Raw genomic sequence first — 24,676 nt, 5'->3', positions numbered from 1 at the left:
GATGAACTGAGTCTCTCTGCCATGTGCTTATTTTTTTTAATAATATATCCATCCGTGGGTAAGGTGCAGGATACTACAGTGAGTGGTGGAGCCTGTTTATAGAAAATTACTCATTTGGAATGGAGAGCAAAGACCACAGTGCATATTCATGGTCTTGGGGTGAGCCTGGCTTTTGGCACCACTTGTCCTAAAGTGGATAGACCTAAAAGCAGGAGCTGAAGCCTCTGTCCTCTTGGACTAGGTGATGCGTATGTGGAAGAAAAGAAGTAGGGACCTATCACCAGAAAAAAATGCAGCTGGTTAGACTGGTCAGGTTTGTTTAAACTTGGAGAGCAAATAGGAAGTTTTGATAAGGAAATGTTCTTTAGACTGTATCCATCCTATCTTTGTCCTCGGGTAACGGTGATCTAACTCACATGTCTTCTTGTACCTAACTTTATTCCAACCACTTAAGCTATAAATAAAATAGCCAATATTGCTTGAAAAACTGGAGCAGATGCATGAAGTTCCAACATCTCTGTTCTGGCTTATGAAATAAGTGCTGGTAACTCAGTGACATAGAGCTTCTCTATCAGAAGGGTGTGCTTGTGGCTCTAGCCACTGGAGGACTCTAAGGAGTGGAGAAGACTGCTCAAGGAGAGCTTGACTATGGTTGGATGAGATGGGTCCCTTCCAATATCAACATCCTGATTTGGAGTTGATAAGTATTGGCTGCTTTCTTAAAATAGACTCTTACACTAAGAGTGCCATCTATTTAAGATTCACTCTCTCTCTCTCTCTCCCCCTCTCTGGTGAGAGAAATAATCTGTCTAGTTCCAAACATGAACCATGCCTTTTGGGAAAGAGCAACGCTGGGTTTATGCTGTCCTTTACCTTTCTTTTTTTCTGTTGAAACCTTAACTGAACCATGGAAATGTGCCCACAGCTGAGTAACAATGCAGTATTACTGCAGATTCAAACCCTTTTCTCCTTCCTTTTGAGTCAGCTCTGAAGCATGCTGTAAACCTCTTAGGTTAGAGATTCTTTACAAGATGCACAGTATATTATTTGGTGCCAGTCATTTTTCCCTCCCCGCTTTTTAAGTGGCACAAACTGATGCAGATTAGGGTACTGTCATGTTGGCAGTCTTAAATGTGGGCTGGCTACAGTCAACTCTCAGCATATAAAACCCAGTTTCCTTGTTAATTGCTTTGGTGCTAGTCTACTCAAGATTGTTTTTTTCTCCCGATGTTCTTCCTGTGTGTATCAGAAATCAAGGTTGCTGGCTTAAAACAAACAAACAGTCTTTCCAGTAGCCTATGAAGCCAATGTAGCTAAACGTTGGCCAGGCTCTTGTATATTTATAGTGCTGTATTTAGGCTCTTCTTCATTGCATGGAAGTTGGTAGGATTGACCTTTTGGTTTGGTGGTTTGGCTTGGAGGCTGTTTAGTGCAGGCTGGGATAGGTGGGACTAAAAGGCAACCTGGGATCAGAGTTGGCCCAGCTGTGTTTTCAGAACTGACACCACAAGGATGGCTTTTCTCCTTGTGAACTCGGGGTGGGTGGGTCTGTCGGGAGTTTTCTGCTCAAATCACTGTTGCTTTGTCCCTTCTAATGTTGCTTTTGCTGTCTTCCTTTTAGTACAGCAGCTTTCCATCTGTCAGCTTGCTTATACCCGCTGTGTTGCGACTATTTTATTCCAGGCTCATCAGACCTTCTAGCATGCTTCCCTTGCCCTACGAAGTCTCTGTTTGAGTGGCTGAAAACCACCTCTTCTCTCACTGAGCTCCCCAAAAGGCTGGCTCTTGCTCTAGGTCTTGCCTTGCTGTCTGCTGAGCGAGGGCTGCTGGAAGCGCAGGTTACTTCCTGGGCAAAGCAGTGTGCAGCTGAGGGTTCAGGTTGGATAAACAGTCGATGCTAGATGAGACCTGGCTTAGCAAAGCAGGGCTCAGCTCTGCTGCAAGGAGGAAAGTGCTGGGGAGTGCAAGCACCAAGAACTGTGCTAGGACCTGGGGAAGCTCCCAACTGGCTCCAGGAAGAGGTTTGTTTTTCTTTGTCTGGTTCTCATTTCTGCTGCCCCAGCCCAGCTTATCTGGACAGCCAGGGCTGAGTGAGGTCTCAGCCCCTTCCTCTGGGCCAACTTGATCTCTGTGCCGCTGCTCTCAGAGGCAGACTTGGTGTGCAGTGCCTGATACCACTGGTTTTGGCATTACAGATAGCTCCTTAGCAAGCCTTTGTCCCAGCAGAACTGGGAGCATTCACAAGCTTGTAAATAAGACCTGTTCCCTCCCAGGTCTGCCTGTTCCAGTGAGCTTGGGTGTCCTAACCCAGCAGTCCTCAGCCAGCTAGATAACACAGGGGTAGGAACTGGCAGGGAATCTGTGATCTGAAAAGAGGTGGAAGTAAAGGATTTCAGAGATGATGGAGCCAGTAAATGGACAGAAGGTCATCTCGAGCACACGTGTAGCTTGTTTGCAGCCCTTCTGATCTCAGCACTGCATAGCTTCTACTGTGGTGATGACATGCAGAGTTCAAATTGTCTGTGTAAGTCACTGGCTTGTATAAAGTATAGAATCCAGCAGTTTCTTTTCCTTTAATAAATTACACTTCTATGTTGAAGCTTAAAGCAAAAATGCAGTCCTTGCAGCTTTCCTTGTTCCTCTAGTACTGTGGGCTAAAATTTTCTTTCCATCTTAGAAAATCTTAATGTGGTCTTGAACATGGCACGGGCTTTTTGCAGCAAATAACATGATGGTTTGAAGCATATCCATATGTTCTAGACAGTCGCTTCTGAAAAAATGACTGCTAATAGTTGCTTTCTAATCTGTTCAAATTGCTTTTATCCCAGCATGGCTCTGAGGACAAGGTACATGAAAACTCTTCTAAAGTGCGACTGACAAACCTGAATAGAAAAGGTTTTTTAAGTGCGTTCCAGTTTGTCATCTGGAAAGGTGCAGACCTTTTCTTAAACCCTAAATGAGTGGTGGTCCTCTTCACCTTTGAGGGTCTCCTAGCAGAAGCCTTTGCTCAGCGTGGTGGCTCTTCTCCTGCCAAATCTTTGCTCCCTTGCCCCATCCACAGCTCTCTTCTCAAGTTGGTAGTTATTGCTGTGGTCTATTAAATGATGCCACCCCAGGGACAGCGCTCTGGGATCTATGTGAAAGGAGCAGTTCCTGGAAGAGTTTCCGGTGTTTCATCATGTCCTGCAGTATCTTTCCAGTATTTCTAGCACTGCCTGTTCCTTGCTTGGTCTTTGCTGTGTAAGCAGACAGATCCCATGTTGATGCAGGGTGATTTTTCCTAACAAGAGCTTTACAACATACAGTGAAAAGGAAAATGTGCATCCTAGAAGAACATGAATCTAAACAGAGCCAGATGTAGGGCTGTCATGTTGGCTCTGGGCTTGAGTGCTCCCATTAAGATGAACTAACTCCACTCGTGGTCCCTAAATATCCAGATCTTCAGGGTTGAAACAAACCTCCTGAACTTGAGCAGTTTGTTAGAACAAAACCAACTCCTGAAAAATAGCCAATTGCTTTCTGAAGCTAGTGAATACTGCTGCTCTTAATGCTTTTCTCAATTAATGTAAATATCCCTGCATGCTTATGAGGACCCAAAGCACTCCCCTGCTAGATATCTCATTCCATTTTTGCTATCTCTTAGACAATGCTTTTTGAGCTGTTTATGATTTCAGTAACCCTGCTGGCACTGCTTCACTACTTTTCCCTTCGCTCTGGGGTTTAATATCTTCAGGGGAACTTTCTGCCTCGTCTGTTCTTGCTTTTTCAAAGAGGAGTTGTGAAGTACTTGAAGTACTGTTTTGAGCTCCCAAGTCACGAGAACACTTTGTGTAAATTTTGTATGTTTTTAATCAGTCCATATGCCTGCCAAGAGCCGGAGATTAATGCTCTTTGATGCCATAAACATGGGAGGAAGCAGAGTGTGAATGTCCTGTCCTACTTAGACGATAGGAGCAGTAGAAACATGTAAACCTTAGAGCCTGAGCCCTTACCTGGAAGCACCATGGCATTTATTTTATTGGTAAAATCTGCAGAAATATTAGGCCGGCATTGAGTCACTCTGGTTTCTTAATAATCAAATGTCACAGCTGCAAAGTTTGTGTACAATATGCTCAGAGCCGCAGTTTCTTGAACAAGTTCTGCATATTTATACACAGTTCTCATTTTCCTTCCATCTCTGGCCCAGTTATCTGCAGACATTTTGCATTTATATTTCACCTTTCTCCTAAGTGTTTTGCAAAACAAAATGCCTAGTATGTACACAAAACATATGGAAGTGTGTGCGTATATGTATGTGTATGTATATAATGAGATGTTGTGGCAGCCAGTACAGGAATGAAGCAGTGTTTAGCTCCAGCCAGGATTTAACAGATCTCTCCTGGCCTGTGCTTAATTTTTCTTTTTAACTGCAGCTGCTATTTTTACTTTCAGCTCCTGTCTGGATTGCCTTACATTTTGCTACTTAGAATTTCATGAGTCACTTATCGCCTGTGACCATTCTGAGCTTGCTCTTCCCTGTGTGTGTTGATCCTTATTCTGACCTATAAGCGATGTGAAAATGCTTGTTCTTTCGAATACACTTAGCTTTGTCTAAGGGGAAAGACGAGACACCTAAGGGTAATTTGTATCCCTGTCTCCACTCCACACAACTGTGTACTCTCTGCAGATTCCCTGCTACAATCAGAGAATGGGAACAGACTGACAAAATGGGGTAGGTGTTTTCAGCCTGACGTGGCACAGATTCACTGCCTTCTGTGCCAGTGTCTGAAACCTGGGCATCAGGTGATGGTGCACCTAAGCAATGAGATGAACTGATACTGGGCAATTACTTTGTGCTAGTTCTGCATGTTTTTCCAGAGATTGTTGCTCTTAGCACCAGTCTGTAAGCTTGTGGATGCTGCTTTTCCACTTCCAAGAAGGACCGCTCAGCAATCCACTGTGAGGAGGAGGTCCAGAGTTTATAGCTCTGCCGCTGTTTTCCATCAGCTACAGTCATATATTCCTGTCCTGATCCTTCCCTCGTGAAGTTGTCACAGGCTTATTTATGGTATTGTTTTGAAAAGCTACTAGAATTTGAGTATGGTAATATAAACTGTTCTACTTCTGCTGTTAGCAAGTTGATGTTACACAGCACTTCACGCCACAACTGTGCAGTGTGTGCGCAGTGTTACATTTGACTCTGTAGTTAGTGCACTGAATGGGCTTCTGACCTCCAAATTTCATAAAGAAGAAATCTTTGCCTTTGCCAATGAGAGCTTACTGACCTGAGAGCTCTGGACAAGGTGCATACCTCCAAGGCGGGCAGATCCTGTGCCCTTATAATGGGGAACAGCCATTCACTAAACCAGTTGTCCTAGTCTGCGGAGGGGAATAGGTATGAAGTTGAGGACTGGTCAGAGATCTTCCTGGTCTTGCTCTTGTGCCCTCTTCCCCATCTCCTACCGCAGTTTCTCAACCTGTGGTGCATAGCAGGCTCGCGATCAGTTACACAAGAAGGTAGTCTCTGAAATAAGTGCAGTGTGGTTTTAAAAGTAAAATAAATAAATGCATGTTCCCTTGCAGGCTTTGGGGTGTTTGGGGTGGGGGAAGTAGTAAACATTAGTTTTAGACTAATCTTGTCTGGCTCTTTGGCAACACTGCAGGAGTACTTGGGAGATCTTTTTTCATTCGGTAGGCTGTCCAGTGGTTAAAAAAAGCAGAGGGAGAACACTGCTCTTGACCTCTCTATGCTGTACCTAAGCTCTTTCACGTACTGATCTCTGTGCATGTAGTTCTGCCCCGAGCCTTGGGTGGTCGCCCAAGCCGTGTTGATTTGGTGTGGTATTTAAAACACAGTGCAGCCCTGCCTGCTTCAGAGAGACTGTAACCACCTTCCCACCTCGCCAGCCAGGCAGCCTGAACAGTTTCCTGGCCTTAATCTCTCATTAAAAATAAAACTTAGGGGCTTGTCAGTCTCGCTGCACTGAAGTCAGACGTGGTTATGTACACTTGGTCCTGTTGGCTGTTTGGCACCATGGCGGTACACAGATAGGAATCTGCTGTCACAGTTGTTCAGATAGAGAAGTGTCCAGCTGGCTTTATTTATGAGTGAAGAGAGCCGACGTGTGGGCAAGCAGTGGTGAGTTTGGGATGGGCAAGTGGGTATAAACCAGCTCCACTCTGGCACGTTCCCCAGAGCCGGTGGGAAGTTCTCTTGCATTTATCGCTGGTGTGGGTCGGCCATGCAGCTGACTCCCTGCTGAGCAAGAAGACGCAAAGCTGGAAGGCATGAGATGCACTGTGTTTGCTGGCATGGTGCTTTTCCTCCTTCCCATGTGCTTCCACAGGGCTAGCAGGACTCGCAGCTTGAAGAGCTGTGGTGCAGGGAAAAAGTCTTTTGAGGACTTCTCACCCAAGCTACCAGCTAAGCTGGCTGTACTTTGAGCTCAGATAAGCAACGGGCCACCTTTTGAATCACCACTCGTTGGATTGCAGCAGGTTACTGACTTGAAGGAGAAGCACTGAGGAATGCAGAAAGCTTTCTGCTGCTGCAGGCCAGTATTGTGCAGCTGAAGCTGTGGAAAGAGTGATGAGGAAGTCTCCAGCCCAGTTTTTTGATCCCTCTTATCTCCAGGTTTTGAGTCTATTCTGCCAGAATGGTAGATGAGGCAACCTGGTCTAGTGGAAGGTGTCCCAGCCTATGGCAGGGGAGGTTGGAACTAGATGATCTTTAAGGTCCCTTCCAACCTATACCATTCTGTGATTCTACAGGAGCTGTATGAAGGTAGGGGACCCTTCCTAAATCACTGTCCAGCTCTGTAGGCATAGCAACAGGGGAACAATCAATGTGGAACAACCTCTTGCAGGACCTTTCTGCCTAATGGCTCCAGAGAGCACCGAGAGGTGTCTTGGGAGTCCTCCATATTCACCACGTTATCCAGGTATTTGGGCTCTGCCTCTTGGAGGAGAATTTGCTGGCAAAGCAGCTCACGACAGCATGTTGGTTCTCACAGTGCCTTCTGGCCATTTCCTGGGAGCTTTAGTCTGGAGTTGTTCAAGAGAAACGTTGACATCAACATAAGTCTGAAATTTCTCCCTGTTTCTCCGCTGTGGTTTTGCTCACCTGGAGAGCATGTTCAGCTATTGGTGTCAGTGGCTGCTTTGACCCAACTGTGAATCAGTGCCCTGGATGTTCAGACCCAACCACGGTTGGTGTGTGAGCACGGTAAGAGAACAAAAGAGCTTCATTTCGTACTGGAATACGTCCAGCTGCTGGAGCTTTATGAATGTTCCTGTGTTTACAGGACCAAGGAAGATTGACAACCTTTCAGTTAGTTGATTTTTAATTTAAAAATGTGCTTCTCTTCGAAGATTTTTGTCAACCCAAGGAGTGATTACTCCAGGGCTATTGCTGAAATACCAGCATTTTTGAAGGTCAGCGTCTGCATATTGGTCTCAGCATCTTCCAGTATCGGAACAGATGTGTCCATTTCTGTTGTGTAACTCCTTCGTGGATGTATGGGGCTTTTTTCTGTTATCACCCAAGAGCTTTTTGTCCATACAGATTTTATGCAGTCCTGCTTTACCTTCAAAAGCAATCCCAGGCCTCGGTGTCTCTATGGAAAGGGTGGACCGCAGCCACTCCGCTGCTCAAATTCCTCCTAAGCATTGGCTTTTGCAGGGTTCAGTGTGAATATTCTTTTGAAATGTTACATTATTTACAGGCAGTCCAGCACACAGAATCGTGACTACTCAGGCTGTGACCTTGGCTCCGTGCTCCGAGCCATGGTGAGAACCCAAAATCAAGAGCCTGTTCCTTGGCAGTCTTCATGGAGTGCTCACCTGGAGTTCTGTGCAGTATATTAATTGAGGTGTGCTGTGTACAAGACTCTGGTTGTAAACCTGCCCCAGTGTTTATGTTGGCTTGGGAGGGGTTTTTAACTCCTGGGTTCTTCTTTGAATTGGAATTTCAGTTTTATGTGGATATTTATGCTTGCTTTGTCTTTTATATTTGTAAAAATAAATACAGAGCAAGTCAGTATTATTGGAGCAATGTTAGCACTTTATCACTGCAGGAGACTTTACATTTAAAATGAAGGGGGAGATAATAGTTTAAGCTTGTTTCTGGGTCAGGATAAAGAAAGATATGAACAGAGCTGCTCTTGGCTTGGGCAGTTTGTGTCTGTGAAAGTGAGCCAGGGGGACCTTGGAAGAGTTGCAAGAAGATCTGGTAACAACCTAGGAAGTGAGGAGTGCAGGGAGAGGATGTTTGTGTTCTTTCTTGAAGAACAACTGTTTCATTTGGTAAGCTTGAGACCAGGGACAATGTGAAAGAAGGGATTGTTTCTTGCCTGGGTGAATGCAAAGATGACAGGGAAGAATTACAAATCTCTAGCACAGGACCTGCTTCAGCAGACAACTTAATCTCATCTCCCTGGATATAGAGTGCAACTTAAATGCTGAAGCGTGTGAAGGAAGAGCTAACTAAAACCTTACAGGTGGGTCTGCAGCACAGCCTGGTCCAACCAGCTGCAGGTGGCTGTGGTAAAGGTACTAGGAGATAGGTGAGATCAAAACCAAAATAAGAGAAGGCAGAGGGATGCCTCTGTCTGTCTGGGTTAAAGAGAGCCAGTCTGTGTCCCAGATACCAGAACAGAGAGTGTTTAATTCAGCAGATCTACACGTTACTGTCATATTCTTGCTACCTGGTGTCTTCCCCCATCCTCTCTTCCATTATGCTTTATCAGAAACTCTTTCCTCCCTCCCACTTTCTGAGAGAGAGATGGGATTTAGGATCAGGATCGGTGCTTGCTGCAGTTCTCCAGTGCCAGCATAATGGCTCCGTGACCTGATTTAAACTTGTGAGAGCTGCCATAACATAAATATTTGATGGAACTACAGCTTCCCTTTTTAAGTCTGCTTCAGTTTTTCAAGCTAAATCATGGCAAGGTATTCCTGAAAGACACTTGTTAGCGTGGAGTTGTTTATGCAGTTGTCGGATCTTCTTTTAGAGACTGTTCTGGCTTCGGGCATCGTTTCAGCCTTGCGTTGTATTTATGCAAAATCTGAGCAGTACAAGTAAACATGTAATTATATTTGTGTCATAATACGTGGAAAGAAAGGGAGTTAAATCCATATGTCAGCTCTTACCCCAGATGGGAACCATGCTGTCACTCAAATTGTGATCGCTGCTTGTTTGGGCAGAGATGGTGCATTAGCACTACTGCAGTGTCTTGCCTGGAGTGGCTGGGTAAAGGTGGTGAAGGCAGGGAGTTTGCTGAACGGTAAACAGTGATGTGTTTCTACACTTTTTAGGCTGCTTTGGAGATAAAACTTCTGTGTGTTTTGAGTCCTGGAAGGAGCTTTTTTAATGGATTGAGTCACTATCTCAGACCTAAATTTAAATTTCTCTACCTATTTTTATAAACATGGACCTTTGTCAGAAGAAATAGTTGCTATTAGCTTAAGTAGGTTTTTGCTTATTGCAGAAAGGTGTGACTCCCACATGGGCAGTGTTTGTAGGCTGCGGGATGGCAGTACAATAGAGGAAAGATGATTTTATATTAAGTTCTGAAAAAAAACCCACCATGCTAAGATCTGGAAGCAGCTTAATCAGGGACTGATCAAGGGTTGCAGTAGCCCTTCTGGGCAGATCCCAAATGATTTGGCCAAGCCAGCAGAAGTATGGAATACTCGATCCATTTGGCAGTGAAATAACTGGAAAACCCAGTTTTCTATCCCAGCTCCATGTCTGTTCTGTGCTGAGGACGTGTCCCATGCCCAGATGTTTCAGTTCCTCCTATTGAAAGGAAAGGGAAGAATTTGGAAGCTGGATTCTGCATCCACTGACAGCCATCATCCAAAACACTTAACTTTGCTTTTGGGGTGGACGTGCTTTACTTCTACATGGGCTATGGTGTGTTATAATTCCTTTAATGTTTTTGTTTTATAAACTCTATTTGTGGGAGAGGAGGGGAGTGTTTTTGAGGTGCCATCTGTCTTGAACTTGAGGTTAAAGTAGGCAGCTGGAAACCGCAGCTTACCTCTAGCTGCTGCTATCAGATACAGTCTTTAAAGTGCGAGGCATCTTCTGCCGTGATGTCATAATTGTTGAAACCACAGGATCTTTTCTTAACAATTTAATTTGCAAGTCCAAAGAAAGAAAGCACTCTGAAATCTGTAAGTCTGAAATGTGGACAAAGCCATGATGAGCTCTCTCATTCTAGACCTTGCATCTGAGCTGTTTTCTCTTGTAGGAGATCAGAGGTACCAACTGATGAATGAATTGCTGTGTTGATGCAAAACTTGAAGTATCAGCTCTCTGTACCACTGTCTGCCCCTGTATGGCTTACAAATGTAGACAATGTTGCAACTTCAAGTTCATAGAAAAATCTTTGTTGAGACATTAAAGAAAATTAATCTTAATGTTGAACTTAAGTTTTTGGTTTAGTATTTATTCAAAAGATCCTTGCAGCTTTTAAAAACACTTCATCAGATAAGAGGGCTCTGTTGTGCTGATGGGCAGTTCTTTACTGTAAGCAGAGTGTTTTGCTGAATTTTGAGGGAATGGACAAGGACCCTAGGGTCAGAATGTTGCCTGCGTATTTTAAAGGTTATATAGCTATATATAGCTCAGGCTGGGTTTTCTTTGAAACTAGTCAGATTAGTCCTTGTTCAGTAAATTCCAGGCTTGTCTTGTAAAAAACAAAAAAAGAAAAAAAGAAAGAAAAAGAAAAAAAAGAAAAAAACAGAAAAAATCTTTGGCTGTTTTCTGGTATTTACCAGTCTGTCTCTTTGCAGGGTTCATGAATAAAATTTTCCATCCCAACATTGACGAAGCGTAAGTAAATCCCTAGTGTGTGTTTCTTCTAAGGAGTTTGTCTAATTTTAACTGTATTTTGGCTTCACAATAATATGCTGATGAGTTGAATAATGCTTTCATCAATCTAAGAGTCCAGAGTGGGAGATGTGATAGACATAGATTTTGCAAGTTAACTTTCAGGAGTGGGTCAGGCTGTGGGCAAGACTAGAGAGTTGCATGCTGCAGACTTTCTTGCAGATGTGGTCTTTGTATTGCAAAATGCTTGATTTACAGAAAATTCAAGGTTGCCAGTTCCCCTCCTCATTGATATCATGCCGGCTTTCTAGAAAGAAGGAACAGTGTCAGCTAAGCCATAGCTCCCTCTTTAGCTGAAGTTCACATCTATACTAAAACTCTTGAAAAAATAACATGTTTTGCCACATTTCCTTTAGTTAAGGTTTGTTAAGGGAAGCCACCTATGCTTCCAGTCTCTTCAGCAGAGACCCATATGGACCAACTAACTCAGTAAAGGCTCCAATTTACTTTCTTTTGTGCAGAGTATGAAGATTCATGTAGTTAAAGGCTGTCCCTCTGTTAGCCACAAGGTAGAGGTAAATCATAGCTTATCTGAAGCAGTGGGGCAGAGGCAGAGCAGGGGAAGGGAGGTGTTAGATTGTATTAAATCCCCGGAGTATTTTTGAGTGTGACTGTTTAATTCCATCCTTTCCATATGTTTCAGGTCAGGAACTGTATGTCTAGATGTAATCAATCAAACTTGGACAGCTCTCTATGGTGAGTTTGGTATTTCCCTGAAAGCTGATCACGTGAACATCGGTATTTGGTGTGTTAACACAGCTTGCTGGAGACAGGTGATCTTAGACCAACTTTTGGTTTTGAGGTTTTGTTTTGGGTTTTTTTTTGGGGGGGGGGGGGGTGTTGGGGTTTTTTTGCTGAAGTTTTAGACTCCTCAGCGAGCCAAGATCATGTGAAAAATTTTTTCATGTGAAAACACTTTTGTAACCTATTTCTATACTAAAGATGTGAAAATATTTCATAAATCTCACGAAGGATTGCTCAATCCATTGCTTGGCATTACTGCACAACAGCACCCTTCCATGATTCAGCATTGAAAGAGAGGAGTGTCTGTACCTAAAGTGAAATCTAGTTCCAGCTACCCCATCCACGTTTTGTGCATGCATTCAAGCTGGTATTCTTTGTGTGCAAGGCTACAATCTCACTTCTGCAGAAGCTGGCACCAGAAACTGTACCTGTTTATCATGGCAGCATCATTTCATTGCAGGCTGGGAGGTGCTATTGCATCTTTGCGCTGCTTGCTGCAGAACATCTTGGGTTTCCCATTAGGTTGTTTCTGGCTATAACTCCCCTTTTTAGAGATACGAAATGATCAGCTGGTAGCTGAAGACCAGCTAAAATAGTGTTTAGGGAAAGCTGAAGTTGTTAAAAGGAATACAGCTGAGTATCTAGTCTAAGCTGGCTCCATTTTAAAAATGTGACGTTCTTTAGCTGTTCCTATTAGGCTTTGTGGAAGAGTGTTCAGGAGAGGGCACACATCAAATCGTTCACATTCTTCTATGAAAAACTGATTTTACCTATGTAAGTTGAAGCTTTGAAGCAGTTGCTAGAGAGACAAGCTACTTCACCTTCCTTGCAAGCCCAGTTTGTAAGGAAATAACCAGACTTGGTGAATCCTGGGTGGGAAATTGCTATAGCAACTTATTGAACTTTACTCCTCATCAGAATACCTTAAGTCCTCATGTAGTAGGTTCATGGCATACGCTTCGCGTGGTTTTGTTGTGAGAGATCAGCTTAGCCATGACCCAGGTGGTGTTGCTAATGGAGGAAGAGGATGCTTTTGTGTCCTGGGAGGATCTGATGCAAGGTGGAGGAGTGAAAGCGGTGTTAGTAAACCAAGCCCTCCGCCGGGGATGAACCTGCATGGTTCAGTCAGTAGCAGAATCCAGCTCAGTGCGGTGTGTGCTGCTGTTCCACAGCCTTAAATGCCACCTGCAGATCATGGGGATGGCTGGACAAAAGAAAATTACTCCAGTGTAACAGTGGTGCTGGTTTTCTGCTCTGGCAGTCTGGATTCTGCTTTGGAAGCCATGCATGGACAGCCACCCTGTTCTGCAGCATGCTCTCACAGACGGCCACAGTGGGGTTTCTGCACTGTTTCCAAACAATTTCATAAGAAGGCTTTCTGTGAGAGGTTTCCTAATGAGTGCTGCTGTATTTTTGTTGTTGCTTGCAAAGTAAAGAAAAAACAGCTTGGTATTTACCGTGCTTGTGGTGTATTAATACCATCAAGCTTTCAAAAATCTGCATTTTTCCCTGCAGTATCAGCAATAAGTGTGAGGCAACTTGAAGGTACAGAGCACCTTCCACACTAACTGGTGAAACTTCACATTAGAAAGTGCATCACTTGACAGTCATCTTATTGCAAACCTCCTTTGCCTTGCTGCAGGATGCCTTGAAGCTGCAGGGAGGACACTAGAGTGTTGTCTCTGCCCCTTCACTTAGAAGTCACAGAATCACAGAATGGTTTGGGTTGGAAGTGACTTTAAAGACCGTCTAGTTCCAACCCCTGGCCAGGGGCAGGGACACCTTCCACTAGACCAGGTTGCTCCCAGTCCAGCCTGGCCTGGAACACTTCCAGGGATGGGGCAGCCACAGCTTCTCTGGGCAGCCTGTGCCAGTGCCTCACCACCCTCACAGTAAAGAATTTCTTACTTAGATCTAACCCAAATCTCCCCTCTTTCAGTTTAAAACCATTCTCCCTTGTCCTGTCACTACAGGCCCTTGTAAGAAGTCCCTCTGCAGCTTTCCTGTCAGCCCCTTTAGGTACTGGAAGGCCGCTCTAAGGTCTCCCCAGAGCCTTCTCTCCTCCAGGCTGAACAGCCCCAGCTCTACCAGCCTGTCTGCCTAGGAGAGGTGCTCCAGCCCTCTGATCATCTTCGTGGCCTCCTCTGGACTTGCTCCAACAATGTCATTACTTTATGCAGTTGGGTGATGCAGCTATAATGAACCCTATGCTCCTGAGTATATAAAGCCATGGCTTTTCCTCCTGCTCAGCAGGGTTTATGCTGAATGGGTGACTGAAGTAGTCCTAGCACAGTGTCTCTATGTCCCAGACATGTTGATGAAGGAGGGAAGAACTGACAGAATGTAGATCTATTTTTGAGTAAGATCCTCTTGAGTAAGATGAAATAAACACACCCATTAGGAAATCGGTCGAGCTGGTAACATGGGGCAGTGGTGAAGATCTGCCTGGACCTACTGCATGGCTCTTCTCAGACTGTATATTTGCTGGCAGTGGAGTTAGAGCTTGGTTTTCTGTGGGTGCAGCCCAGAGCCAGAGTAACCATTTGCACAGGGAGAGCACTTGGAGATACCTTTCCCCTACCTGTCCACCCATTTTTGATGAATCTTTTAAGGGGTCAGAGATCCTTGCCTGCTGTCAGATCTGGTTGAATTCAGCAGCTCTGTGAGGCTCGGTTGTGCCTGGCCTCAGGAACAGTCACACAGCCTTGTTTCTGTAGAGGCAGGTTGAGATGGCTGAACTGCTCACACGGTGGGTCCTAGGCAGTGTTGGGCTTCCCTTCTGACAGCTCCACTTTGATCCATGCTGGAGGGGACTGGTGATGCTCATCCACAGGCAGGATTTCTCTGCCACCAGGAAAGAGATACTCCCTTTAACTAGGGGGGAAAGGGGGATCCTGATAGAAGACATGTAGAATATCCAGAAACAAAACCCAACAGAAAACCTCACGCAACAAATGCTGGTCTGCTTCTCTCAGCAGCTCTCCAGAGGCTAAAGCGAAACCTGGCATGCTGCCCTGCACTGGGGGTTTAATCTCTGCTCTGTGTGGGTGTGCGTGGTCCTTCTGAAGGCCCTGAGGAGGAATGATGACGCAGGGCTTGTTTCTGAACACCCCCACTGCTGAAGTGTGGTACTTGTCGTCTTAGGGATGTGGGAAGAGGGTTTCGTGTATCCACAGTTACTCATCGGCACCAGAAGTATGTTTCCTGTTGTGGATTATTTGGTGACAGATGCCAGCTGGCACCAAGGTGTTAATGTGAGCTCTTCACATTCTGCAAATTGTTTTGAGTTGGAGGAGGGACTTGTTGGTTGCTCTTTCTATTAACACAGTCATCTCTAAAGTGCTCTGGAAGATGCTTTGTGCTTGGGATACGTCAATATAGTCACAGAGCATAAGACATTTGAAGATGGTAATAGAAGGAGGCAAAAGTAGGAGAAGAATTCAGTGAGGGATGAAGCACAGCACTGTTTTTCTTTCTTCCTTTTCTTTAAGCCAGGGCTGAGCCTCAGTGGGAAACAAGACAATTGTGTCCTTCCACTTTGCTTACCCACAGATACCTGTGTCTACGTTGTTGGGATGTTGAGTGGTTTGTGTAGTTAGCTGAGGAGCTGCAGCATACCTCCAGCAGCAGCAGCAGCTTTCTTATCAACTGCATATGTGCTTTCCCTGATGCCAATTCCTTTATTTTAACTTGTGCCCAGATTTTCAGTGCATTTGCTCTTGAAGCTTTGTGCTGCTGTTTCAGTGCCGGTGTTTGCAGGATGATTAATCAGACTGACTCTGGGTCTGTGGACATGAACAACTGTGTCTTTCACTTGCAGATCTCACCAATATATTTGAATCGTTCCTGCCCCAGCTGCTGGCCTACCCTAACCCTATAGATCCTCTAAATGGTGACGCTGCAGCCATGTACCTCCACCGACCAGAAGAGTACAAACAGAAAATTAAAGGTAAGGGCATAAATAACATAGTGCAGAATAAGTGGCATTACTGTGATTCCACCCTGGGGGAATGAGGGCTGTTTTTGCTGCACATCTGTGTGTCAGCGCCCATCCCTTCACATTACAGGAGCCCCATCCACTTTAAATGGGGGTATTTAATAGTCTGAAGTAAGGGGTGGATGAACTGTGGATGAAAAAAAATAATCTGAAGTAAGGGGTGGATGAACTGCTGCTGCAGTGTATGCTGTATGTGGGGCAGGGGTTTTAAATCATTAGCAGACCCCAAGCAAGGAGGCTGTAAGCAGACTAGGTTAGGTTTTAACACAATGTGGGGAGATCAGAGAAACGATTCAGAAGAAAAGGTGCGTGACCAAAGAAGGGACAAGGAAAAGTGCTAAACTTACATGGAAGCATCCAGTTGCACAATTACTGGATAGAAGGTGGTGTGTTAGCAGCTCGTGGAAAGTGATCTTAGAGCAGCAATCAAGGAATTGGTGATGCTGCTGCAGAAAGCACTTTGGTACTGTGACAGAGCAGGAATTTCTGGTAAATACCAGGTAATCCTTCCTTGCTGCTTACTAGTGCTGTGCCCTGCTTCAGGGACTTCCATTTAAGAAAGCTGCAGGCCAATTAGTGAAGTCTGGCAGGGTGTAACAAGGGCAGACAGTCTTGAAGATGTGTCTTAAGAAGAGAGAGGGAAAGAACTGGAGGATTTTAATTTAGAGGACCGAGCAGGGTATGAACTTTGTGTCAAAGGTGCCTTCAAAGAGGAAAGGAATGATTTATCCTGTGATCATTGTGAGCAGGATGTGGTCACAGGCATGTAACTCAGCGGGGGGAGCCCAGACTAAACATTAACAGTGACTGGTGAGGGTAGGTGGGTGCTGGTTTGTCTGCTCCTGGAAGGGTTGTAAGGACGTTAGACAAGGCTGAGAAATAGTATGTCCTTGGGATCAGGGAAGACTCCCACTAAGGACTTTCAAATACTTTGGATAAGCCTGGCGATAGGACTGTCTTAGCAAGCTAGTGAGGCACAAATTTAATTAGTCATGGAAACAAAAAATAAGGTAAAAAATAAGAATTGGGCTTTCAGTTTGCTCTCTGCCTTCCCTGGAATGAGCTGCCTGCAGACAGGAGCAGGACACCATTTCCTGATGTGACAAGCCTGTGGGAAGGCCACGGACTTTATTTCTCCCCTCGTCTCCCCTCATCCAGTGAATGCAATCAGCATTTAATCTAGTGGTGGGAAATCTACAGCCTTTGGTCCAGATTTGGTCTTCAACTAAGATTTTAAGAGACTGTGACCACCTGATTTTTTTTCTTTTGTTACTGAATAACCATAAAACTTGTTTGTCTGTGGGAGCCCTGCCAAAAAGGTTTGCAAGGCCTGCTCAACAAGGAGAGCCTCCGTGAGCAGCACAATCTAATATTCTTCCTGGTGTGAGGTGGGGTAGCAGCTTTCCTAACGGAGTGTTGTGAAACTCACTTGTTTTGGAGAGTGTAGGTATCCCAGAAAAACGTGGGATTTGGTGGTGGAGTCCTTCCATCAGCTCTGCCACGTCACTCTGGAGTGTTTAAACCTCCAGTCACTTTGTTCTGATGTGAAATGACTCTTCATCAGCTGCAATTTTTGTTTGAGGGTGGAACTACAAATGAGGCCAAGCAAAGCTGTGATTTAAATACTGAGTTATTCAGCCCACTTTGCTTGCCTCTTCTGACAGCTGCATGACAGGATTGTAAGAACTACCCTGCAGATCTGGCCTGCTCAGTATCCTGAAGTCCATTGTCTTGTTTTTTTCATATGAACAAGCTTCCAGGCAAAATGGTTTGTCAGACAAAATCTCCAGGGCCAGCCAACACAAGGGACGCTTTGGGTGTCCTTTATGCTTTAATGAAACAGGAATAAAAAAAGATACACCCTTGGAAAAAAAGCAAATAAATTTAATACTAGCCAACAGCAGGTGCTTCAAGGAAGATCTGAGGACCTCCCTCAGGGAGGCTAAATGGGATAGTCTGCTCCCTTGTTTCCATCCTGACAGCCAGGTACAGGCTGTGAAGATGATATGGAAGGAGTTTTAAGTGCTTGCAACGTGTCTCATGTTCCATATAGCAAAGAGCCCTGCCTCTTCTGTCTCTTCCCAGGCTTGCGTGACAAGTATAATACAGAGCTAAACACTGTCATTCCTCATATTGTAGCATTTTTAAAAATAGCCTTGGACATGTTAAAATTGATGCGATGGATTGTAGCAGCTTCTCTACTCTGGGAAACTCAGTAGTGCAAATACATAATTTATTGCTGCTTTTCTTCATTTTTTTAGTTATGAGTACATAGAACAGTTCTTTGACATGATGGTAGTGAAGAGATGGGTATAGGCTTTGAGATTTTTAGTTCCTGTGATTCTTGGCATGAGACCCAGACAAGTAAGGATTTATCGTGAAACTGTAAATATCCATTAATATTACCAATATACAGCTGGAGACTGTGATTCTTAGCATTAGAGCTTTCAGCTAGATGAATTAGTTCAACAGTGCAGAGCCAAGTGCTCCTTTAAAATCTCCCTGGCTGTCCTTGGTGAGATGTCTTGCCTGATCACTGGTAGAGCACCAGGGGGTGGGCTTCAGACACACAAAAATGGCTCAACATTTCGTTGTGTTGAGTTGTTGGGAATTGGTGCTTAACTCCTGTGTGGTCTGCTTTTTCTTTTTCTTTGGTCGATCCAGTATGAAAACTTCTTTTAGGAGAGTGGCAGTGTTGAGTAACAGCAGCTGAAGGGTACTGAAGGGCAAGCTGTGTTTGCTGGGAGCAGAGGATACCTCTGGGAGCAGTTCTCCCATCCCATGTGTCAGCCCTGAAGTTCCAGTAGAGTCGTTTGAAATGCCAGTATGGCTCACAGGCATATACCAGCCATGGGGCATAACCACAGCTTATTCTTGTTGCTCCAGGGTTTAAAAACTAGATGAATCAAAGCGATGTTTCCTGGGTAGGAATGGGTGCATCGAGGCTTTCCTTCTTGAACAGGCTACTGTGAAATGCGGTTTGTCAGTATTTAGATGTTTCAGTTTTCTTCACTTAGTAGACTGTAGATCCAAGTTCAATGCCACGTTCAGCAAAGAAGCTCCCTGGAAGTTTGACCTTTCCCAGATTAAACCTTCAGAAAAACCCAGCCCAGGAGCTTGGTAGCTTTCCTGGATAGAAGGTGGCATTTTAAGTTTGAAATGCTTCAAGCTGTTCAAAGATAGGGACAGACATTTTACGAGGGCCTGTAGCATAAGACAAGAGGTAATGGATTTAAACTGAAAGAGGGCAGATTTAGATTAGATATTAGGAAGAAATTCTTTACTGTGAGGGTGGCGAGGCGCTGGCACAGGCTGCCCAGAGGAGCTGTGGCTGCCCCATCCCTGGAAGTGTTCCAGGCCAGGCTGGACGGGGCTGGGAGCAACCTGGTCTAGTGGAAGGTGTCCCTGCACCTGGCAGGGGGGGTGGAACTAGATGGTCTTTAACCCAACTGAAACCATTCTGTGATCCTGTGATCATTCTATGATTCTATAAGTTGTGTTTTCACTTAGGCTCAAGCAGGCCTTTCTCAACAGTAAGAAACAGTGGCTTCCATGTCCACATATCCAGTGGCCCAGAGAGCACTTGAAGCAGTCAGTGAAGAAGTGCTGCTGGCCTCCTCTCCCTGCCATGGTCACTGGTTTGTGGCTGCTGTGTTTGGGGACTCCCAAGGCAGCTACAGCATTTGTTTAGGTGGGTTTGGGGTAAACATAGAGGGAATGTATTTCTAAGGTTCCCAATAAGGGGATGCTTGTGTCATCCAAGGACATCCAGAGTCTTACAGCAAAGGCACATGAGTTGCTGGACTGTGCAAGGAATAACAACTTCTCTGGGTAAACACCCCTTTTCCAGAGGGAGATTCATTCTTGGAGCGCTATGGGAAGGGAGTAGCCGCCACAAGGATATGTCACGTCAGCATCTCATCTCCTTAGCTCTGCTTGTCATCTGCCAATCCACCTTCCCGTGTAAATTCTGTGAAGACGCGCTGCTTTTTTGGGTCCCTCTTTCAGTTAGTCTCTCTCATCTTTAAACCATTAGGTCTGTCGCACCAATTCATCTCACTTGGCAGTGTCCGTCTCTTTTGGCAGATGATCCCTGCCACATTCGCTGCAACTCCTGTTCTCTGGTACAGGCAAGGGATGTGCTCGGGCAGGACCTGGGCTCCACAGTGACACGGGTGAGCACCTTTCAAGAAGGGGGTTCTCAGTGCCCAGGCCCTGAGGATGGAGCACAAGGGTGCTTTTCTGTTGATATTCATGGGCTGCAGCCTGAAGGCAATCCGAGACCTTGAGTGCTCCATGCTTTCCAGTGTTTACATAGCTGCCATCAATACTTTATCAGTTCTTAACAAGTTCTTGTAAAACAGATTTGAACAGCTGCTTCTGTAGTCCGAGTGAGCAGGTTAATAATGTATATTAAACAGTCAGACTGAAGCTGCGTGCGTCATTAGATGGAGAAGCTGAAGCGCACTAGACTCCAAAGTACCTTCCAGCTAGCTCTCACAGTTTTTTCCAGGGTGGAGCAGGTCTGCCAAGGCCACCAGCTGCTCCATCCTGGCAACTCTTCCATGAAGCGTTGGCTTTGGTTTGCTCTGTCCATGCTATACTCCTGAAGCCAGAGTAATGTGTTTGGGCTCTGTGTCCTTATGTCAGGTTTAGAAACGTGGAAAAAACCCACAATGATGCAGACCTCTTGCCGAGTATTTTCCCTTCCGGTAGGCTGAGGGATGGAAGTGCAGAGGGAAGGAGGGATGGCTTTAAGAACAGCCAGGCTCTGCAAAGCACAGTCTTTAAAACCTGTGCCTGTAGCACTTGGTTATCTGGTGTTAGATGTGTCCTCCTGCAGCTTTGTCAGTGCATCCGTCTGCCAGTACAGTACGGAATAAAAAGCAGTGACCTGTGCTCCTGGAGGAGAGATGCTCCTTGTGGACCTCACTCCCTGGGAGGAACTAAAGAGCATGCATTTGGGATGGCTGTTGGGCTGGGACTGGGATGTGACATTCACGTTTTCACGCAGGGACTCATCTTTGAGCACACAGGGATGGCGGTGTTCCCTCTTTCTTTGGGTCTTTAATACTGCTGTTTGGAGGAGGCTTTGTTGTATTTTAGTACCTCCGTATCCGGAAAGGTAACGAGTTCACAGCTGAAATTTCTCTACGGCAACATGAGCACATCCCTCTCCTTCCCAAAGTGCCTGACCTGCAGTGTGGAGGTTGTGCTGTTGGGATACTGAGGTTACATCGCCACTTCATCCGATGAAGCTGCTTTCTCAGCGTGAGGTGGAAAAGAGGCAATAAATAACAGGAAGACTTAAAGTTGAGGCTGAGCACCCCTTCTTTAGCCCAGTTTTGTGCCAAGTGCTCACCTCTGCTCCACTCTGCATGCCTACATGTGTGTAAGGAATAGGCTTTCTCTGTTCAAGGTAGCCTGCCGGCTGGGGACACCCGCCCCTCCTCAGATCTCAGAGGGGACACTGCACGAGGCGAGTCTCCTGCAGCCACAAAGGGTGGGAGGGGATTGCCAGACTCAGTCTGACTGATCAGAATCACTTCGTGTTGCCTTTTTGCTCTGTCCCTCTGCACAGAGGTGACCGTGGAAGCCACACAAGCCACTGTTGGCAGGGGTTACCTTAACCTGCTTGCAGGAATCCCAGTAAACCAGTTCTCTTGCTTGCTGTACAGCTTCCTGCTTGCTCCTGGCTGAAGTTCAAAGTGTTGATCTGGGTGCCTAGAGCTGGTGTGGTTTGAACCCCACTGTGAGACACTGTTTCCGTCAGTGACCTGCAGTGCGGTGGCCCTCCTCCCTGCGGGTCCTTCTCAGCTAATCCTGTGGCTGCTGTTAGATGTGAAGCAGGTTGCAAGGGTTGTGCTTTGAAAACAGAGCCTGGGGCAGACCCACGTTTATTTTGGGGCTGGGGGAGGGAGCTTTTACTTTTCATTTAGAAGAAGGAAAAAAAAAAAAAAAAGTGCAGCTATTCCTGCAGTAGATTTCTGCTCCACTTTCTCTGTCAATCCATTTTTACACTTTGTTTATGCAGAGTTTAGTCTGTCTCTCAGCTTGACTTCACTGATGGTTGTTCTGCCCTATCAGTTTAAACTCTCTGATCTTCATTTCATAAAGTCAGGCTGCATAGTGACATCTTGATGGCTTTTAGGCTTGTTCTCTAGGTCACCACAGTAGCTCCTATTTTGGCAGTAAATTGAATCCTGTCCTATTAAGTGAGATACACCGTACAGGGGAAGAGTTGGGTTGTTTCCAGCTACACTGTGCGTGACGCTGGCATAGGAGCGTTGGGATCGTACTTGTTTTCAAGGGTCTTGCACGTCTCTAAGATCTCCATCAGCTGTTTTCACATGTTGTTAGACAATGCTGCTTTTGGTCTGAGAAATACAGTAGTCTATATGACTTATCAAACATGACGTGACCCAACCAGCTGTTAGTTGTTGTTCAGTCATCCTCTGACTGTTGAATATATGCTGCTTATATGTCTTGTCTTTTCTGTCACATGCAGAATACATTCAGAAATATGCAACAGAAGAAGCACTAAAAGAACAGGAAGAAGGCACCGGGGACAGCTCATCTGAGAGTTCCATGTCTGACTTCTCGGAAGATGAGGCTCAGGACATGGAGTTGTAGTAGAAGAGGCAACCTGCTTTTCAGAGAGACTCTAATTTCCTAACCATGAGAAGCAGACTATAATATTCATATTTAAACAAAGCAATTTTTTTTATTACTAAACAAGGTTTTTATGAATAATAGCATTGAGATATATGTATCACCCTTTAGATCTTGATTTTCTTGGTCATTTCTCGAACCCGAGGTGCATAGCATATTCCCACATTCCATTTTGGTAGCAATATGCAGCCCGAATGCATGCATTCAGATTCCATTTGGCCAAGTCAACTTGTGTGCTACTGAACTGTCAGCTAAAACAGCTGCCCTGGTAGGTAGGGAGTTAGCAAAAAGATGTTTGCTTTCTTATCAATGTTTCCAAAGACACCACCTTGGATGCTAACGTGGAACAGCATATTCTCAAAGTATAAAATCTGGGGGATGATATACTAACCGTGTAGATCAGACAGTGGAATAAAAGCTGCTCCTTCAGGTCAACCTTGCTGATGGTATTTTACATGGAGTCACATTTAAAAAAAAAAAAAAAAACAAACAAAAATAAACAATACAAATGCATGGAGCTATTCAGAGCATTGAAGCTTAAAAATTTGACTTGGATTTTAAGTCCGTTTTTGTATGTGGACTCCTGCCTGCCCTTCTGAACTGTAAGGACTGACAACCACTGGTCTGTTTGCTTTTGGGACTTTTGAAAGCCTTCATCTGGATGTTATTCACTTTCTTGGTCTGGATTACAAGCTGTTCCCTTTTCGGGAGGAAAAAACAAAACAAAAAACCAAAAAAAACCCCCCACCAACAAAAACACAAACCACAAATGATGCTCTCTGAACAGTGCTTTGATTTAGCTGGAGCACATGTGAAGTGAAACTCTTACTTTGTCATAGTTTTGAAACTGCTGCCCTTTAATGGCTTCAAGTTTGCTTTTTTCTGTTGCTTGAAGTATGGTTAAACACCTCGCAAACACTCTCCATCTCCTAAGAGGGTCCTCTGACCAGATGGATTAGCCTTGCTGAGAGCTTCAGATCCACGAAGACTGGCCCATTGGCTGTGGTCCATGAATCCATCGGCGCTGATTTTATTTTCCTTTTTTCCTCCCCCTTCTGCACCAGCTTGGTAGCCATCTGCTTGTGTGTGTACAACAGGATTAAAATTTCTTAAAAGTTAACAAAGAGTATGATCTAGAAAAATTTGAGATGAATAAAAAAGCCTAAAAGCACCAATTGAGGAAGCAAGTGAATCTGCTCTGGGTTTTTTTTTTGTTGTTTGTTTTTTGGTGGTTTTTTTTTCCCCCAGGATACTTCTGAATTGAAATGTTTGATTTCTCCTGGTGTCTTTCAGCAAGCTGAGATTTTTGTTTGTTTTGTTCAGATGCTATGAAACCTAATATAGTAAATGTCTACCTGGGATGCCGGTATACTTGAATTTGGATAATTGTGCATTGGAGATTCAGACTAAGAGGAATTTTTGAAGGTGGATGTTACCTGCTGTATTCTTTTGGGGTTTCGGAGAGGTTTGGATAAGATATTTTAATTTGTGGTGCAGCCTACAGGACAGTGCATGGAAGAATCAACCCACCCTGAGCAACTCTCGAGCAGAGTTTTGAATGTCAGACTGGTACATTTGTCATTTTCCCAGATTTGGGTGGTTTTGGTTTGGTTGGGTTTTTTTTTTTCTTTAGAAATGCCACCAAGTTTTGAGTCATAGGGATTGGAAGGTTACAATCCTATTTCTAATTCATAAAGCACAATCGAGTTATTTTTTTTATTTTGGGGAAAAAAACAAAACAAACCTCGTAAAGTACCACTTTGCTTTAGCATGATTTTCCTTAATAAAAATATATAAAGAATTTCCTTTATGTTAATTACGGGCATGAAGCAAAGGTTTTTCCTCTCCTTTTCCCCCTTTTTATTTTAAAGCAGTAATGTTAGGGCTGTGGCTAGTGACTGTGCTGAAGTTCTCTATCTAGCATTTGTGGCTTGTCGGAAGGGTAATATTAACTATTTAACATGTAATGGTGTACTTAACTCTTATCTAGCACGCTGTTTTTCTCATTACTTTGGGGAGGGAGGGGCCACGTTTTGCTGGCACTGTTTAACTTGCTTACCTGCTGACCTAGCAGTTTGCTTGTGCTATAACCTTTACTGTAGGTGCTACTTAGGAGTAGAGTAAGTGCTGGGTGGTGATATCAGTTTAAAAGATAAAAAAACCAAAAAAAAAAAATCACAATAAAAATTTGTATTTTTTCAATATTGTATAAAAATAGTGTTCTAATTACCTCACCCCCTTCTATTCCAGGTTTTTCTTCCCCGTCACACCATCCCCTAACATGGATTTAGTGCACCTGACCACTTGCATGTTCCCCCCCTCCTTTCGTGAAACATATTCTGCTAACCAGGGATTCCAAAAAGAAAAAAAAAAATAGCGGTAAAGCT

General features: G+C 44.6%; 1 protein-coding gene across 5 annotated transcripts in view; it reads left to right on the top strand.

Annotated features, from left to right (window-relative positions):
• The window catches only part of UBE2H (ubiquitin conjugating enzyme E2 H), a 52,911-nt gene extending 28,420 nt beyond the window's left edge, over nucleotides 1–24,491 (top strand). For 2 of the 5 annotated variants that reach the window (XM_037388372.1, XM_037388369.1), the window contains 4 exons: nucleotides 10,780–10,819; nucleotides 11,520–11,572; nucleotides 15,441–15,569; nucleotides 22,126–24,491. In XM_037388372.1, the coding sequence (XP_037244269.1) occupies nucleotides 10,780–10,819; nucleotides 11,520–11,572; nucleotides 15,441–15,569; nucleotides 22,126–22,250 (347 nt within the window). In that variant the 3' untranslated portion in view covers nucleotides 22,251–24,491. Of the gene's footprint in view, nucleotides 1–7,828; nucleotides 7,851–10,779; nucleotides 10,820–11,519; nucleotides 11,573–15,440; nucleotides 15,570–22,125 lie in introns of those variants that run through there. The other 3 variants (XM_037388374.1, XM_037388370.1, XM_037388373.1) reach the window with 3 other exon arrangements.
• Nucleotides 24,492–24,676: the final 185 nt, after the last annotated feature.

Source organism: Falco rusticolus, chromosome 5 (assembly GCF_015220075.1).
Source record: "Falco rusticolus isolate bFalRus1 chromosome 5, bFalRus1.pri, whole genome shotgun sequence".
Taxonomy (NCBI): Eukaryota; Metazoa; Chordata; class Aves; order Falconiformes; family Falconidae; genus Falco; species Falco rusticolus.
Note: the sequence above shows the minus strand (reverse complement) of the source record. Positions and strands in the feature narration are given on the sequence as shown.